General features: G+C 38.3%; 1 protein-coding gene across 6 annotated transcripts; it reads left to right on the forward strand.

The window, feature by feature from the left end:
• Positions 1-128: 128 nt before the first annotated feature.
• Positions 129-16,895, forward strand: SGO1 (shugoshin 1). Of its 6 annotated transcripts, none has more exons than XM_032162311.2 (8): positions 132-458; positions 2,381-2,529; positions 2,612-2,808; positions 8,061-8,137; positions 9,752-9,810; positions 11,347-12,156; positions 15,152-15,341; positions 15,568-16,895. In XM_032162311.2, the coding sequence occupies exons 2-8, from the start codon at positions 2,388-2,390 to the stop codon at positions 15,677-15,679; spliced, it is 1,587 nt and encodes a 528-aa protein (XP_032018202.1). In that variant the 5' UTR covers positions 132-458; positions 2,381-2,387; the 3' UTR covers positions 15,680-16,895. The 6 variants fall into 6 exon arrangements, with proteins under 6 accessions (XP_032018207.1, XP_032018208.1, XP_032018202.1 ...); XM_032162313.2 differs by having other exon boundaries at positions 132-446; XM_032162314.2 differs by having other exon boundaries at positions 132-439.
• Positions 16,896-18,671: the final 1,776 nt, after the last annotated feature.

The raw sequence follows: 18,671 nt of genomic DNA on the forward strand, positions 1-18,671 counted from the left end.
GTCCCGGCGGGTCGCCGCGACCCTACCGCAGGCTCCGCCCCAGGGCCGGGTGGATGCCCGGATGTGGACAAGAGCGAGTGTGAGTCACGTGACGTCGCCTGGCGGGGCGGGACTCTGCCTGCGACGGTGGTGTTGGGTGCATCCCGCGCCACGTGACCGCCTCCCAGCCAACCAATGGAGGAGCGAGGCGGAAAATTTCGAATGTGGCGGCGGTAGTTCCAGGCTACGGGGGACGGTGGTACGATCCTGGAGGGGCCAGAAGGCGGGGCTCGCGCGTGGCGGGAGAGCTTCGAGAGCCTTGAAATGTGAGGAGGAGGAAGATAGCTGTTGCAGAAGTAGTGGCCAAGGTATCGTTCTGGACGCGCCTGCGGCAGGAGGGTCGCCGCGTCCACTTCCGCCAACCCCACCTCCCCTCGGCCTTCCTGGAGTCCCGGAAAGAGTAAGAAGTAGGTTTTAAGGTGCGAAACAAGGGGGTAGTGATCCCTGTTTGACTTCCCTTCGGTTTTCAGTATCATTCTAAATTCGGTGGCCGAAAGCTCGGGCTGTGGAGTCCCACTCACCGCGCGCTTTTCGCCGTTCAGCCACTCGATCTGCGTTTTTAGATGTTCCGGCTTCCTCTTAAATAAATGGAGACCCTAATTTCCTACTTTGCAAAATTGTGTAGATTAAGTGATGTGCAAATGAAGCTTTTTACAACAGCTAAAAGCCTGGCTTAACGTAAGGACACAAGAAAATTGACAGCAGTTCTTTGTGCAGCGTGATACCGTTGACGTCCTCCTTGTCCAGGCCATTCTCTTCCTCACTTACCTGGAGAGGCCGGCACTGACTAGTATCCTACGTGGCTGTCTTCGCAGCAGGACTAATTGGAGAATTATGGATAGAGATCAAATATGCTAGGTTCTTTTGAATCCAGAGCGCTTACAAGAGTACTGTACAGATCGAGACCGTCATCTCGCGCTGTGGTCTGTCTTTGCTTTCATCCCTTCTGTCTACCACACCCCCTGCTAATACCATCGCCTTATTTAGACAGGATATAAAACTTTTGATATGGCAAGTTTCTTTTGTGATTTTTAACTTGATTAAAAGTAATAACGAAAGCTTTTTAGGTAAGGCTTTGCCTTTAAAATACCTTAACTAAACTGGATCCGTTACTTAATCTTTATGACTCTCAAACATCTCCAATTCTAACTTAATTGTGTAAAACAACCCCTTTACCGTTCGTGCTTTTAAAAATAGCTACCCTATCTCTGCTACGAACCTCCCAGTATCTATTGTATATACCTTGGTAGAAAGAAACTTCTTAAGTGGTATCTACAATACCTATATTTAAGATTCCAGACACTGCATAGAGGAAAATAAGGCCTGGAGGAAATAAGAAAGTGTAAGGTTTAGGAAAATATTTGACTATCGTAGAGGAGATGAAGATATCCTTTGTAGTGAAAATTGTATGCATAGATTGTTATTGGAAACAAGCCTTTTTTTTTTTTTTTTGCAATTTTAAGATCTGCAAAGTGCAATCTAGAGTAAAAGATGTTTGTGAAAAGTGGTTTGACATGTTTAGTAGCATGCTAAAGCCTACCTGATTTGCAACATTGAAAGATGAAGTATACTTATGTATTCAATACTCAACGTTTAACTGTATGTACAACAATATTTAATGTCTGATTTGATATGTTCATAATTTACTGGGAGTTAGCCCTTTTAGCCACACTTTGAGAATACTAGAGTGTTCCTCTGCCCAAGTTCCTGCTCTAGTTCTGTAATTGTTCCAATGGCCTATTAAAATTGTATGTAGTGCTACATAGTTTAAACCTCTAAGGATCACCTTGACTTTCTCGAGAGTGTGTGCATATCATAAGTGATAACTGGGTTAAAAGAGTATGGAAAAATAGTTGAATGACCTAATCTGATGAATTAATCATTAGAGAAGAGCTGGAAAACAAAACCCAGATATATAATTGCCTCAGACCTAATGCTGTAAGCTTAAGCAGTAAAAGTTGGTCCTAAACATTTTCTATAAAAAGCATAAATAATAATGGCATCAAAATACAATAATAAGCATTTTCGATAGTGTCTGGCATATACCCCACAGTGAGTGTTTGTTAAGGAATGAATAAGTGGCATACTGTGGAATCTTTGGGTTGGAAATCTATATTCAATAAACCTTTTCTATAAAGTGCCTGAGGAGGAAGAGGGAATGTCAAAAATATGAATGAGATTTTCAAAGGGGAAAATTTATATTATCAAGTTAGTTAACTATCTACTTTGAGCTAATTCTACAGTTTAGTCTATTTAATGCATTCTTTATGAACAGCCTATGTTTTTTAAGTTTTATATTTGACAATATGCTCTCTGAGAAAAATTATTTTTTATTGTTTAGGCAAAAGATGGCCAAGGAAAGATGCCTGAAAAAGTCCTTTCAAGATAGTCTTGAAGACATAAAGAAGCGTATGAAAGAGAAAAGGAATAAAAACTTGGCAGAGATTGGCAAACGCAGGTCTTTTATAGCTGCACCATGCCAAATAATCAGTAAGAGATTTGTATGTTGTCCTTTTATATCACTTTTAAGTTTAGATTTAATAACTGATAAATTTTTTTTATCCTCTTTTAGCCAACACTTCTACACTGCTGAAAAATTACCAAGACAACAACAAAATGTTAGTTTTAGCTTTGGAAAATGAGAAATCCAAAGTGAGAGAAGCCCAAGATATCATCCTACAGCTGAGAAAAGAATGTTACTATCTCACATGTCAGCTATATGCATTGAAAGGAAAACTTACATCACAACAAACAGAAGAAACTGCTCAGGTATTTTCATTACTAAGGCCAAATTTCTTAGTTTAGTTAAGCCATGAATAAGTAGTTTAGATCAATTATGTTATTTAAATGAATTACTGATAACTCAATTATGCATGAATTGTTTAAAACATCCTTTAGTGCTCCAGCACAGCGATTGCATTTGGCCATTTAAGAAAGCTTCAAGCATATAGGTGATTGAGGCCTGTTCCTGCCTGTTTCGTTCTTAAAGCACGTAGCAAAACAGGATGCAGAAGAAATAGTTAAGCCTTTTGCATTGCTGGTCCGTTTGAATGTTCAACTAAGTGAGTCGAAGATAGTGCAACTAAGCTAAAGATACAAAAATGGTAGTTGTAGTGGACTCATCCAAAAGTTTCAATCAATGCTATCTTAGCTTTTACCTTAGCTTTTTGTTTTGCTATGTCGTTTTGCTATATCCAGTGGGGTTTTGTAAGAACGATCTTTATTTAGGACATAGGGAGTATTTAAGTGCTTTTTGGAGAATCGTTTTTACCTACTTGTTGGCTAAGTAGAGAAGACTATTAACTCCCAGACAAGTAAGATCATAAACATTTGCTGCTCAAATATTTTTTTTTTTTTTTTTGAGATGGAGTCTTGCTCAGTCGCCCAGGCTAGGGTGCAGTGGCGCGATCTCGGCTCACTGCAAGCTCCACCTCCTGGGTTCACGCCATTCTCCTGCCTCAGCCTCCCGAGTAGCTGGGACAACAGGCGCCCGCCACCACAGCCAGCTAATTTTTTTTTGTATTTTTAGTAGAGACGGGGTTTCACCGTGTTAGCCAGGATGGTCTCGATCTCCTGACCTCGTGATCCACCCATCTCGGCCTCCCAAAGTACTGGGATTACAGGCGTGAGCCACTGCGCCCGGCCTCAAATTTTTAATGTGATTCTTTTTGTGTCTAAGATTGTAAAGAAGGTGTTCAAATATGGTCCTGCTAGCCAAAATATAACAGATATGGAGAAAGTTTGCTTTAGGATATTCTTTGTGTCTCACTGTACCATTGTGTTTCACTGTCTACACAGTAATGTGTATCATTACTTAAGAAAAGTAATGATGAGCTAGTTTATTTTTCCCTTTTTCCAGTAGCCACTGCCAGGGAAATGGGGCAGAGAAAAAAAAAGCAGTGGTGTCAGGTGTACAGGACGTTGAATTTCTTCCCAGTGGCCATTGCTTCGCTATGCCAGTGAGAACAATTGAGTTGGCACTTAGGCCGGAAGGTCAGATAAGAAAGCGAGAACATTATGATTAGGGGAGGGATATGGGGGGGTGGGAGGAGGTGGGTGGGTACTTGAGAATGGAATTAACGTCACTTCTCCATTCACAGAAGTCAGTGAAAGAGTTCTTGCTTCCCTATTGATTCCTTATTTTTTTATCCATGTGATTAAGACACGTGTTAATATATACGTATATACACACATAGACAATAAGTACATATATGGTATATTTGAGAACTGCCTCTATAAAGATTAGATATGTTTTCATTACCTTCATGGGAACTTTATATTTTTTTTTATTTTTTTTTCTTGAGACAGAGTCTTGCTCTGTCGCCCAGGCTGGAGTACAGTGGTGCAATCTCAGCTCACTGGAGCCCCTGCCTCCTGGGTTCAAGCAATTCTCGTACCTCAGCCTCCCGAGTAGCTGGGATTACAGGCATGCGCCACCACACCTGGCTAATTTTTATATTTTTAGTAGAGACAGGGTTTCGCCATATTAGTCAGGTGTCTCGAACTCCTGGCCTCAAGTGACTCACCCACCTCAGCCTCCCCAAGTGCTGGGATTACAGGCGTGAGCCGCTGTGCCAGGCGTGGTAGATTACTTTTTCTTTTTCTTTTCCAGAATGTAATCTTTTCTAATTTTGTATTTTCCTTCTTCAGTCAACTAGTAGGGGGAAACAGTTCCTCTAAAGGCATTTGAATCTTCCTCCTCCCTTTACAAAGTTTTTGCTGAAAAACAGAAATAGTAGGAAGCGAATACTCAATGAGATAATTACAAAAGCAGTTGGGAAAAAATTCTACTACTGCAGCTCAATAGTTTTTGAGTATTTATTAAAAACATTATTAGTTGCTACACAAATATATTCTTAGCATTTAGAAGGTCAACGTTTGTATTTTCTGCTATGTACTAATTGCCTGTGTCACTCATTCTCAACCTCATTGTACACCCATGCTTCAGTGCTTATCAAGTCAATTTAGCAGTGGTGGAGAAGCTTAAAATGTAAGAATTTTACAAGAATGTTTTCTTGCCTAGCCCTAGCAATAGTTAATGTTTAGGTAATTTTTAACAGTCTTTTGTTCCCTAATTTTATAGTAGATTTTTCAATGACTTGTTTTTAAGTTATATTAGTATATAGTTAAATGTTCTTTTTTATTTACCTGCATTAATATTAGTTTCAGAACATTAGCTATATTCATGTTAAATTTAAAGTTTTCATCTTTGACTGGGGTAGGTTGGGGGGGACAGAGTCTTGCTCTTGCCCAGCCTGGGGTGCAGTGGTGTGATCACAGCTCTCTGCAGCCTTCACCTCCCAGGCTCAAGCACACTCAGCCTTCACCTCCCAGCCTCAAGCGATCTTCCCATCTCAGCCTCCTGAATAGTTGGGACTATAGGCGTGCACTGCCACACCTAGCTAATTTTTTTTTTTTTTTGGTAGAGACAGGATCTTGCCATGTTGCCCAAGCTGGTCTTGAGCTCCTGGTCTCAAGCAATCCTCTGGCCTTGGCCTCCCAATGTGCTGGGATTACAGGCAGGAGCCACCACACCTGGCCTAAAGCTTTTAACAGGATTAAATTTCTAGTTGTTTTGTTTTTAATGAACATTTTTAGCTTATTTATTATAATGTCAACATGTTCATCAAATTTCAAAAGATAATTAAATTAGAATTGGCTTCTTAGGAATTGAGTGAGAATTGTCATCTTCGTAACAGAGATCTACAAATCCCCCTCTATACTTAGGTTCTTCATCTTCCCTCTTGTTACAGTGGCAGAATGGCCCCTGTTCCTACTAAAGGCAAGCACCGCCCCCAGCCGCTCCCCAGCCCATGCATCAGATTTTCTCACCTCCTCTACAACTTTATCCCTGGGAGATTGTTCTCTCTTCTATATATTCCCCTCTCCACTGGATCATTTCAGTCATCATAAAGATGTGCTTTCGTATCTCTCAACCTTAGAGAAAAAGTAATGAAACCTCTCCTGGTCTCATATTTCTTTATCTCCTCATTTCTTTGCTTCCCTTCACAGCAGAACTTTTTAAAAGAAAACAGTATATTCTTCACTTCCTCAGCTTCCATTCACATTTGAGACGACTCTTTTTTTTCCTTTGAGACAGGGTCTCGCTCTGTTGCCTAGACTGAAGTGCAGTGGCATATCATGGCTTACTGCAGCCTTGACCTCCCAGGCTCAAGTGATCCTCCCACCTGAGTCTCCTGAATACGTGGAACACCACCACGCCCAGCTAATTTTTAAAAAATTTTTTGTAGAGACCGCCTCACTATGTTGCCCAGGTTGGTCTTGACCTCCTGGGTTCAAGTGATACCGCTGCCTCGGCCTCTCTAAATGCTAGGATTATAGGCATGAGGTACCATGCCTGGCCTGCAGCCACTCTGAATCTAGATTTTATCCTTACCATTCTGTTGTCACTGCACGTCAAGGTCACCAAAACCTCCATGTTACCAAATTCAGTGGTCACTTCTCTTTCTTCTTGACCTTGCAGTAATAATATGCAAAACAGGGACCACTCTTTACTTGACATACTTTGATCTCTTAGTTTTCATTATATCGTGCCCCCCTGGTTTTCATTCTACCTTTCTGACTGTTCCATGTCAGTCTCTTTTGCTGATTTCCTCCTCATTCTACCTTTAAATGTCAATTATTGGCCAGGCACATTGACTCATGGCTGTAATCTGAGCATTTTGGGAGGCTGAGGTGAGAGGATCGCTTGAGCCCCGGAGTTCAAGACCAGCCTGGGCAACACAGTAAGACTCCCATCTCTACAAAATAAAAAATAAAAATTAGCCAGTTGTGGTGGCATGCACCTGTAGTCCCAGCTACTTGGGAGGCTGAGATAGGAGGATTGCTTGTGCCCAGGAGTTCAAGGCTGCAGTGAGCTATGATAGCACCACTACACTTCAGCTTGGGTGACAAAGCAAGACTTTATTTCAAAAAAATGAATGAATGCCAGTTGTAGGCTCATCTTATACCCTCTAATAGCTTTATGTACTGTCTGCTGATGCCTTCCCAGTTTATAGTACAAAATCTAAAAACAAACACATACATACATATACCCACAGCCACCATTTGCTATCTCCACTTAAAGATTTATAAGGGATCTCAAACATACCTTATATAAAGCACAACTTCCCCTTGCCCCACCAAAGATACTGTATACTTCCTACCTTCCTTTGTAAGTCTTACTCATCTCAGTAAAGTAGCCTACACATTTGCTTAGACCAAAACCACAAGAGGCTTTCCTCTCCCTCATTGTTCCCATCTCCATCCCTTTTCAGTCCTTGAGGTTGACCTGTCGTCTCAAGGCCTTCTTCCACTGGGCTTCACCTCCATAGTCATGACTCATCTTAGCTGATATCATATCTTGCTAGATATGCAATGATGACCTCTCAGCTCTTTCTACCCCCGGCCTCTTTCAGTTCAGACTGATCTTTCAAAAATTTAAATCAGTTTACTTCCTTTCTTAATATTAATTACCTTCCCATCATACTTAGACTAAAATCTAAACTCATGGCTCTCAAGGCCCTACATTATCTGGCCTTTGCATTTACATCTGCTGTTCTCAGTGTCTGTGTTCCAGCCACAACAGCCTTTCTTTCCTAAACACAGCAAGATTTTTCTTATGTGTATTTGCTGTTTCCACTGCCTTCTTTTCCTCCTGCTCTTTCAGTGGCTGGCTCCTTTGCAGTCTTCTGATTTATATCAGATTGACTGTATTTAAAAGAGCAATCCAATCTGAGTTACTCTCTATCACCTCACCCTGGGTATTTCCTTCATGACATTTATCGCAATCTGAAATTTTGTACATATATCTTCTCTTTTTAAAATTTTACTTCCCTGAACTAGAATGTAAGCTTTAAAAGGATAAGACTTACTCTGCTTTTGAGCTGTTATAGTCTCAGTTCCTAGAACCATGGCATGGCACCATGATAGACTGTCAACAAGTGCATATTGTTGAATAAATTAATGCTTTCTTACGACTACTTCAGTTATAACAGTGTTTTGTTTTAATACATTAACAGAACCAGGAAATATCTTCCTCTGGAATGGACCCCAATAGTGATGACAGCTCCAGAAATTTATTTGTGAAGGATTTACCGTTAGTATCAAATTCTTTATTATGATTATTAATACTAAGAAGGGTTTAATTCTGTGATTCATTTATGAAAGGAAATGTGCATCATGTCAACTCTTATATTTGTAGTCTGGTGCTTTCTCTGCTGAGAATATATTTAAGAGAATTTGATGTGTTGAAATTCTGTTACATATAGCCAAGCTAAACCCTTCTTTTTCTTATATTTCACTCCTTTTTTGATGCCTAGGAAAAAGAAGCCTTACCAGAATTTTTAATTCTACTTCATACTTTCCTTCAGTCATACTTTTCTGTATACCATGTTTTTATTCTAAGACGCATTAGCTATTGAAATGAGGTGTTTTGCCAGCCCTATGAATAGTCTGGTTGAGAAAATAAATAAATAAATAAAATATCATATTTAACACAGTTGCCCCATTGTCTCGCTGATCCAGTTCATTTTTCTAGATCCCATATACCCTCCTCCCCTTCTCTTGGATCAAATGTACTTTGTTTATGAATTATTAAGATTTAATTATAAACAGTAAAATGCACAGATCACAGTTACACAGTTTGATGAGTTTGACTAATGTATGTATTGTGGAACTAAAATTTCAATGAAGACATAGTGTTTTCACTATTAACATTGTGGGCCAGGTAATTCTTTGTTGTAGAGGGCTGTCTGTGCATGATGGGATGTTTAGTAGCATCCATAACCTCCACCCAATGAATCCCAGTAACATCCCTCAGGAGAACAAAAAATGACTTCAGATATTGCCGCATGTTCCCTGGAGAGCATAATTGCCCTTGGATGAGAACTACTGCCATAGACAGTTCTTTCCTATGCCTTTCAAATCCATCCCCTTCTCCACAGAAGTAACCACTAAGATGATTTCTATTGCCATAGATTACTTTTAATCATTAGTAGTTTTTAAACTGTTGTACTTTAAGATCTGATAAACTTATGTTGTGGGCGAAAGGTAAGATAAGGTAATCGAGTTTGTAGAAGATTTCTAAAGTAGTTATTAGTTACCACAGCCATTACCTAAATCTGTTTAATGTCTAGAGTGGAAAATTCTCTACAGAGAATAAAGAATAAAATTACAATTAGAATGAAAGTGCCAGTAATAGTGTTAGAGTATAAAGAACACTTCATGTTTCATGAACCAAAGAACAACATTTTTAAAGAAAATGAACAGTGTTAACTTCAGAAGAGTTCAATAGTTAAGCACCATAAAAGCATATATTACCAACAAATCACAGCTCTGCTAATGATAAAGCAGGCTCCTAAAGAGTTGAGTGATCAAACTACATTTTTAAAAAAACATTTTACAAATTAATTCTCATGGGCTGTTTCCTTAGTTAAATGAAATTGAGTTATATAATGTGTTTTCAGGTGGAACTATCCAACTTGATAGGTTGGTTCTTCAAGTGGGAATTGAATGTCAGTCATAACAAATCAATCTCCCTGTAATCAGCGTAAGTGTCCTTTGGTTTCCTTTGATACAGAATAGATGTATTGATTTGAAATCGAATTATGAAATGATACTAAAGGAAAGAAAAATTATAATTTAGGAAAATACTGAATTTGTTTTTATTACATAATTGTTAAATTTCTGTTTTTCATTGGTATTTTCTAAGGCAAATTCCTCTTGAAGAAAGTGAACTTCCAGGAAAAGGAGAATCATTTCAAATAGAAGGTAATTCAAGTGAAAATCTAAAAATATTATTAAGGGCAAGATAAGGTCTTTGAAAACAAATAATACAATTAAATTTATCTAATTCTGTTTTTTTTAACTTTTTAAATTTGTTCATCTGGTATTCTGCTCAAAGCAAATCTGTTTATTTTACACAGAGTAATAGAGTGTTAAAATACATTTATTGTGTCAAATCTGTAATCTGAAACTTTGGCTATAACTATGGCAGCAATTTACTGATTGCTACTACGTGTCATTTGGCTATAACTATGGCAGCCATTTACTGATTGCTACTACGTGTCAAGCCTATGTTAGGCATTTTATGTGCATAATCTCACCTAACCCTCACAACAACCTAGGAATATAAGTACAGTTAGTCCCGTTTTATAGGAACTCAAGAAGGTAAAATATGTCACATGAAGTCTAGATGTTAACAGCTAGTATTTAAAATCAAAGTTGAACTCCAGAGCCATCCCTTTCTTCTCAAATGTCAATCTCCTCCATTTGAACTAAGCGTCAAAGAAGGGATAGTATTTGAATAAGCAAAACCAGACATAGCCCCACTTTTCCTTAAAATACAGATTATATTTCTTACCTCAGAAGCTTTCTAGTTATTCAAATCTTATTTATTTTTCAAAGAACAACTTAGCTCCCACTTTCTCGTTTGTCCCACTTTGAAATATGCGGTTCTACTTCTCTGAATCTGTACTCAATGATACATACAGACTATTCATTTTCTTTAAACCAAGAGTACATGAAAGCCTGTTATAATTTTTTTTTTTTTTTTTTTTGACGGAGTCTCACTCTGTCGCCCAGGCTTGGAGAGCAGTGGTGCAATCTCGGCTCACTACAAGCTCTGCCTCCTGGGTTCACGCCATTCTCCTGCCTCAGCCTCCCGAGTAGTTGGGACTACAGGCACCTGCCACCACGCCCAGGGGCTAATTTTTTGTATTTTTTTTTTTTAGTAGAGACGGGGTTTCACTGTGTTAGCTAGGATGGTCTTGATCTCCTGACCTTGTGATCCGCCCGCCTTGGCCTCCCAAAGTGCTGGGATTACAGGCATGAGCCACCGTGCCTGGCCTATAATGTTTTTAAAGATTATAAAGATTGAGTGTCCCTTATTCAAAATGCTTGGGACCAGAAGTGTTTTGGATTTATTTTTTAAATTTTGGAATATTTACATTATATCAGTTCATCATCCCTAATTTGAAAATCTGAAATCCAAAACCCTCCAGTTAGCATTTCCTTGGAGCATCATGACTGCACTGAAAAAGTTTTGGATTTCAGATTTTCAGATTAGGGATACTGAACCTGTACAAGATTATTTCACATGTCAGATATAAGCCATTACTTGATCATTGACAAGTAAATAGATGGCAATATTTAAGTTCCCAGATTTTTATTTACAGATTTTATAATGTAGGAAAACTACAGAATGACTTTTTGGTCATTCAGTTTTTTACTTTTAATTCTAAAGTTCTTGAAATTCAAATTTCCACAAAGTAAAACTATTTTTCTCATTTTTTTTTAAATTCTCAGATCAGATACCTACTATTCCTCAAGACACACTGGGAGTTGATTTTGATTCAGGTGAAGCTGAGTCCACTGATAATGTCTTACCTAGAACTGTATCTGTCCGTAGCAGTTTAAAGAAACATTGTAACAGTGTATGTCAGTTTGATAGCTTGAATGATTTTGAAACCAGTCATTTGGCAGGGAAGTCTTTTGAATTCGAAAGATTTGGCTTTTTAGACCCACTAGTAAACATGCACAGACCTGAAAATGTACAACACAATGCTTGTCAATGGAGCAAGGACCAAGTTAACTTATCACCAAAGCTGATTCAGCCAGGAACGTTTACTAAAACAAAAGAAGAAATTTTAGAATGTAAATCTGAACAAACTAAAAGTAAGCAACGAGATACACAAGAAAGAAAAAGAGGAGAGAAAAGAAAAGCTAACAGGAGAAAATCAAAACGTATGTCAAAATATAAAGAGAATAAAAGCGAAAATAAAAAAACTGTTTCCAAAAAAAAAATGCACAAATCTGTCAGTTCCAATGATGCTTACAATTTTAATTTGGAAGAGGGTGTTCATCTTACTCCTTTCCGACAAAAAATGAGCAATGACTCTAATAGAGAAGAAAACAATGAGTCTGAAGTGAGCCTCTGTGAATTGAGTGGTTCAGGAGATGATTCCGATGACCTCTATTTGCCCACTTGCAAGTACATTCAGAATCCCACCAGCGATTCAGATAGAAGACCAGTTACCAGGCCTCTAGCTAAAAGAGCACTGAAATATACAGATGAAAAAGAGACGGAGGGTTCTAAGCCAACAAAAACTCCTACTAGTAAGTGATTTACTTGTTTACCTGTGTTTTTAATGCTCGTGATAAATGATCACTCCTGATGCTTATATACTATACTTACCATCTGTTTCTCTGGTGGAGGTTGGAGATTAACCATCTGTCTCTCTTTGGTGGAAGTTATGGTCTGATTAAACAGTTGGGGGCTGGGTGTGGAAATCACAGTTGTATTGCTCTGACCTAATTCAGAGATTGCTTCTTATGGAGACAGAATTTTTATTTTCAGTAAATGAGGACTCCCAAGGGGACAGAGGGACTTTTTTGTAGAGTTAGTTTGAATTGAAGTAGCTTTTATACACTTACCTGAAGTATCCCCTTGAAAGTGAAATCAAATTCGAATCCAGTGACTTGTTATTTTAATGGCCTTGTTTTACATTAAATTTGACAGGAACCATGATTTAAAATAATCTTCTAGTTAGTGAAGATTTCCTCAATTGATAGGCTTAGTATTCTTTTGTACGACATCTCTAAAAACTGGCTCAGAAAATATTTTATTAGATCAAAAGTAGGCATAGTTCAAATGTTCATAATACAACCTACATCTGTCCACAAAGATTCTCATTTGGCAATTTTAGTTAATGCAAGTAAAACTAACATTTATAGTCAAGTTGTATCATTTTCAAAATATTGTCACATCATTTTATTTGATCCTCAGAACAATTCTGTGAAGTATAGGTGTTATGATGCTTATTTTGTTTGTAAGGAGATTAAAACCTTAAAAACCGAACCAACTTTCTAAATCGGCCAGTTAGTCAGTGGCAGCAGGCAAGTATCTTTTTAAAAAATATGCTGTAGGCCAGGCGGGTTGACTCACGCCTGTAATCCCAGCACTTTGGGAGGCCGAGGCAAGCGGATCGCCTAAGGTCAGGAGTCCAAGACCAGCCTGGCCAACATGGTGAAACCCCATCTCTACTAAAAATACAAAAAAAGGAGCCGGGCGTGGTGGTATGCACCTGTAATCCCAGCTACTCAGGAGGCTGAGGCAGGAGAATCGCTTGTACCCAGGAAACAGGTTGCAGTGAGCCGAGACCATGCCATTGCGCTCCAGCCTGGGCAACAAGAACAAAACTCAGTCCTAAAAAAAAAAAAAAAAAAAAAAAATGCTATAATGATGTTAGATAAATCAAACAAGATTGTCAAAGTGTTGATAATTATTGAACCTGGGTAACTCAGAGTTTATTATACTGTTATTGCCATCTTTTTGTACATTTAAAAATGTCCAGAAGTTGGGATTTTTTGTTGTTGTTGTTCACTTTTTAATTGAGACAGGGTCTTGCTATATCACCTAGGCTGGAGGGCAGTGGCACTGTCATGGCTCACTGCAGTCTCAACCTCCCAGGCTCAAGTGATTCGTCCACCTCAGCCTCCCCAGTACTTGGGACTACAGGCATGCGCCATCACGCCTGGCTAATTTTTTTTTTTTTTAACGTTTTGTAAAGATGAGGTCTCACTGTGTTGCCAGGGTGGTCTCAAATTCCTGGGCTGAAGCAGTCCTCCTGCCTTGGCCTTACAAAGTGCTGGGATTACAGGTGTGTGAGCCTGCATCTATAAAAATACATAGAATCCATAAAAAATACATTTTTTAAAGAAAAAAATATACTCTAAGATGGTATTACTCAGAGTTTGATCCCTAGACATCTTCTAAGAAATGCAGAATCTCAGGCCATACCCCATACCCTGGAGTCAGAATCTGCATCTTTTTTTTTTTTTTTTTAAAACAGTTTCACTCTTGTTGCCCAGGCTACAGTGCAGTGGCACGATCTCAGCTCATCCCAACCCCCGCCTCCTGGGTTCAAGCGATCCTCCTGCCTCAGACTCCCAAGTAGCTGGGATTACAGGCATGTGCCACCACGCCCAGCTAATTTTGTATTTTTGGTAGAGACAAGCTTTCTCCATGTTGGTTAGGCTCGCCTCAAACTCCCAACCTCAGGTGATCCGCCCACCTCGGCCTCCCTAAGTGCTGGGATTACAGGCGTGAGCCACTGTGCCTGGCCATTAAGAAGTCCTCCTGTGGATTCATATACACACTAAAGTTTGAGAAGCATTTTTCCAGAATATAGCAACTGATCCAATACTGTTCCATAAGACATATTTCTCAAACTGAAAGTTGGAATAATTAATACAGTACAGCATATTTATGTGGCAACAAAAAGGACAGACTGTAAAACCCAGATAGCACTGCAGCATATGGCTGTTAGTATACAATCATTTCACAGTTACAGTTTTTACTTTTTGGGGGATACAGTTTGCTTTTTAAAGCTATTTGAGGAGATTGTTTTGCAGTGTCTTTACTATGTGTTGGACATTTGCCTCCCAATATAGGTGTAGCTCCAAAGTATAATAACTTGGATGTTTATGATGGGAGAAACACTGAGTAACTTTTTAACGTGCTGGCTTTTCTGCTAGTTTACACAGAGGCTTGTTATTTAGAATTCTCATTTATTTAATAGAAGGAGTTTTAGCGGCTTTATAAGACTATAGGAAGAGACTTGATAATAAACCTTGGTATTGAAAGAGAGAGGACTTGATTCCAAATAGCAAGGTATGACTAAAGTGAAATTCCATGGTTAAAGTAAGTTATTATGCCCAAGCTATCCTAGAAGAATTTTAAGTTTTAGTAAAGTATCCTGTTATAATTAATATTTCAACACTGTCTGGTTTGAAAGGAAGAGGAAAAAATGATGAAAAAGCTAAAAAATATATATATTATTGGCTGGGTGTGGTGGTGCATACCTGTAGTCCCAGCTACTGGGAAGACTGAAGCGGGAGGATTGCTTGAGACAAGGAGGCGCAGGTTGCAGTGAGCTGAGATCACACCACCGCACTTTAGCCTGGGCAACACAGTGAGAGCCCATCTAAAAAAAAATTCTATTATTAAATGCTGGATTTTGTATACAGTTAAGATATATAAAATTGAGTACAATTTTAGTTCTTGTGTGGGTTTTTTTTTAAATCATATTCAGTAAAAATTGTTTTGTAGGTACAGTACCTGAAACTCACCAGTCACCTCATCTTACCCTGAAGGATATCACCAATGTCTCCTTGTATCCTGTTGTGAAAATCAGAAGACGTTCTCTTTCTCCAAAAAAGAATAAAGCAAGCCCAGCAGTGGCTCTACCTAAACGTAGGTGCACAGCCAGCGTGAACTATAAGGAGCCCACCCTCGCTTCGTAAGTATTTGGTTTATGGGAACTTATTTTTAATGATACATGTTGGGGGAATAAGGTTATGGAGCTTTGTTCAAGAATGAGTTTATTCTGAAATATAAACATTTGATTTAAAAAAACTGAAGTGAGAACATTTAAAATTGGTGTGTTTTACCATAACTTGGTAGGGAAGAGTAAGTTAATATTGGGATGTTTACATTATGCCTGAGATCTCTTTTTACTCTTACAGGAAACTGAGAAGAGGGGACCCTTTTACAGATTTGTGTTTTTTGAATTCTCCTATTTTCAAGCAGAAAAAGGATTTGAGACATTCTAAAAAAAGTATGAAACAAATACAATGAAGGTTTTATTGGATATTGTTTAAATTCAATCTACACCTCTTCCTGTTGCTTCAGGAGAGGATCTGTAAGAGTACACAAACGGAGTGAGCCATTGCCATAGAATATTCTCTTGACAGGACCCTAGCTCATAAACATTTCTTCAGAACTATACTTCAAATGGGATGCTTTGTATTAAAACTTTAATAAATTTATTTTTTCTTTTGAATATAAATAACTGAGCTTAAGCATTATCATCATATCGATTTCTTATGCTGCCTAAACCTCTTAATTTTAGTCGAAATATATCTTTTTTTTTTTTTTTTGGAGGCAGAATTTCATTCTTGTTGCCAGGCTGGAGTGCAATGGCGCAATCTCAGCTCACCGCAACCTCCGCCTCCCAGGTTCAAGCGATTCTCCTGCCTCAGACTCCCGAGTAGCTGGGACTACAGGCATATGTCACTACGCCCAGCTAATTTTGTATTTTTAGTAGAGACAGGGTTTCTCCATGTTGGTCAGGTTGGTCTCGAACTCCCAACCTCAGGTGATCTGCCCGCCTCGGATTCCCAAACTGCTGATTACTGAGCCACTGCGCCCAGCCCAAAATGTATCTTATACAAACATTGTAGAAATGAATAATGATTACTCAAATTAAGATCTTTTAATTATAAGCTTCTGGCATCTCTATTTTTCCCTTAAGTAGGGGATACTAAAGTGAATGATTTTCTAAGAGGATCTTTTGAAACTCTTTAGTACAATATTTGAGTAAAATAAATTATTGTGGATCTTTTGAAACTCTGTGTAGTATTCAAGTAAAATAAATATTTGACATTTACAGTAGGGTACATGCTAAGTTGTTTACGAATTCCTTATACCACTGTTGTATTTAATTTTTCAGATAAAATACGTATGGGAAAATGACTAGAGAAATTGATTCTTTTTTAGGCCCAGGGACGAGATAAGTGACTAACTGTGAACCCCAAGCTCTAATTGTATGTTCAGAGTGATGTCTCAATAAAATTACAAATGTCATGTACTTTCAGGATAGCTCCTTATTTAGTCAGAAATCTCAAAGATTAAATGTGTGAATATTTAGGGGTTTTGCATATTTTTGATCAACCAATGAAAGGGAATTAGTTTAGTTCACAAAGTTTGATGTCTATAGTTGTATATACCTCTTTAAATTTTAGAACTTTGTAGGTTATTCATTTTTAAAGAGCAATAAAGTTTGTATAAGATAGTGATTGCTTTCCTTCTATTCTTTAAATATCAAAAATAGAATATCTCTCTGTCTTCACTATTCTCATCCTTGGCCATTTCCTCTCCCTTCCCCTTGGTATTCCCTTTTTTGGGGGGTGTGTGTTCTAGGTGAGTTAATCCTTAGTATTTTCAGTAGTTATTGCTATGAAACTCTCAGCTTCCCCTCCATACTTTCAACCTAACACTTCTCTCTCCCAATTTATCTCTGTGTAATCTCCCAGTTCATGATTAACAAATTATAATTTTATTGGGGGACTGTTCTAATCCTGATATCTCAGACTTTCTTGGCTGTTATCTCCCTATCTTTCTGTATTCTATGTCAGTCAGAGCCGAAATCCTTTTCATCATCCCAAATTTTTCTATCCGCCACATCACTGATTCATACACCCTAGTCTCCCATCACAGTCTTTTAATTTTTCAGTTTTTTTCTTACTACTCCCTTCATACTTATTCTTTAAATTCATGGAAACACTAGAGTAGCTATCTTAAACTAAGACTACAGACCATTAAAAAGTCAGTTTTTCAGCCAGGCACGGTGGCTAACGCCTGTAATCCCAGCACTTTGAGAGGCCAAGGCGGGCGGATCACGAGAGGTCAGGAGATCGAAACCATCCTGGCTAACACGGTGAAACCCCGTCTCTACTAAAAATACAAAAAATTAGCCGGGCACCTGTAATCCCAGCTACTCGGGAGGCTGAGGCAGGAGAACGGCGTGAACCTGGGAGCTGGAGCTTGCAGTGAGCCGAGATCGCGCCACTGCACTCCAGCCTGGGTGACAGAGCGAGACTCCATCTCAAAAAAAAAACAAAACTGTTTCTCAGTCCGTGTAACCACCTTTCAAGTGATCAGTAGCCACATGTGGCTAGTGGTTACCATATTAGACAATTGAGGAAATATTGAACATTTTCATCATCACAGAAAATTCAGTTGGACTATGGGCCAAATCTAGCAACCACCTGCTTCTGGATGGTCTTCAAGCTAAGAATAGTTTTTACGTTTTTAAATAGTTGAAAAAAAAAAAGCAAACATTTGAAATCAATTTTAATGATAGAAGCACTAACTTTGAACCCCAGTAAAGTACCTACATTATATTCTTGAGTTTGCCTCTTGGCCTACAATCCTAAAATATTTACTTTCTGGTCTTTACCAAAAAAGTTTGCCAACTCCTGCTCTAGACCATTAAGTACTTTACTTTTGCCTTAAAGATCATTCTGCTCTGACACTCTGATCTAGCTTTGATCCTTACCTTCCCTTCATCCCCAAAGTCAATCATTATCCTAAAATCAATGTTGAATTGTTTGTATTTTTAGTGTTCCTGTAGTCCTGCTGTCATATTTGTTCATAGGCTTTTAAGTATTGTTTTATATCTTAACATTTTATATGAATATTATATTGTACACATCGTTTTACAACTGACTTTTAACTCAACATTGTTTTTGAGATTTATCCATGTTGGCAGATGTAGATTATTTTCATCATTGTACAGTTTATTATATAAATTAGACTTACTCATTTCTTCTGAGACACAATTCATTTCCACTTTATTATTTACAAATTAGTGCTGCAGTGAATATTCTGCATCTTTGTACACTTAAAGTGCTTAACTTTCTATAAAGTTAATACCTAGAAGTAGAGTTGCTTGGTTGTAGAGTATATTGAACTTTAACTTTACTATGAGTTAGGAAATTGCTTCCTACAGTGGTTCCACCAATTCTGTTATAAGGAGTATATCACTCTCCTAACAGCAATTTCTAAG

This window comes from Hylobates moloch, unplaced genomic scaffold (assembly GCF_009828535.3).
Source record: "Hylobates moloch isolate HMO894 unplaced genomic scaffold, HMol_V3 SCAFFOLD_8, whole genome shotgun sequence".
NCBI classification, from domain to species: domain Eukaryota; kingdom Metazoa; phylum Chordata; class Mammalia; order Primates; family Hylobatidae; genus Hylobates; species Hylobates moloch.

What these genes read in the sequence shown, in the direction of transcription:
- SGO1 (XM_032162311.2), top strand. Translation starts at nt 2,388, where the DNA reads ATGGCCAAGGAAAGATGCCTGAAAAAGTCCTTTCAAGATAGTCTTGAA. An exon ending in AAACAGAAGAAACTGCTCAG is followed by an intron (nt 2,809 to 8,060) that starts GTATTTTCATTA and finishes ATACATTAACAG; the next exon opens with AACCAGGAAATATCTTCCTC. An exon ending in TTATTTGTGAAGGATTTACC is followed by an intron (nt 8,138 to 9,751) that starts GTTAGTATCAAA and finishes GTATTTTCTAAG; the next exon opens with GCAAATTCCTCTTGAAGAAA.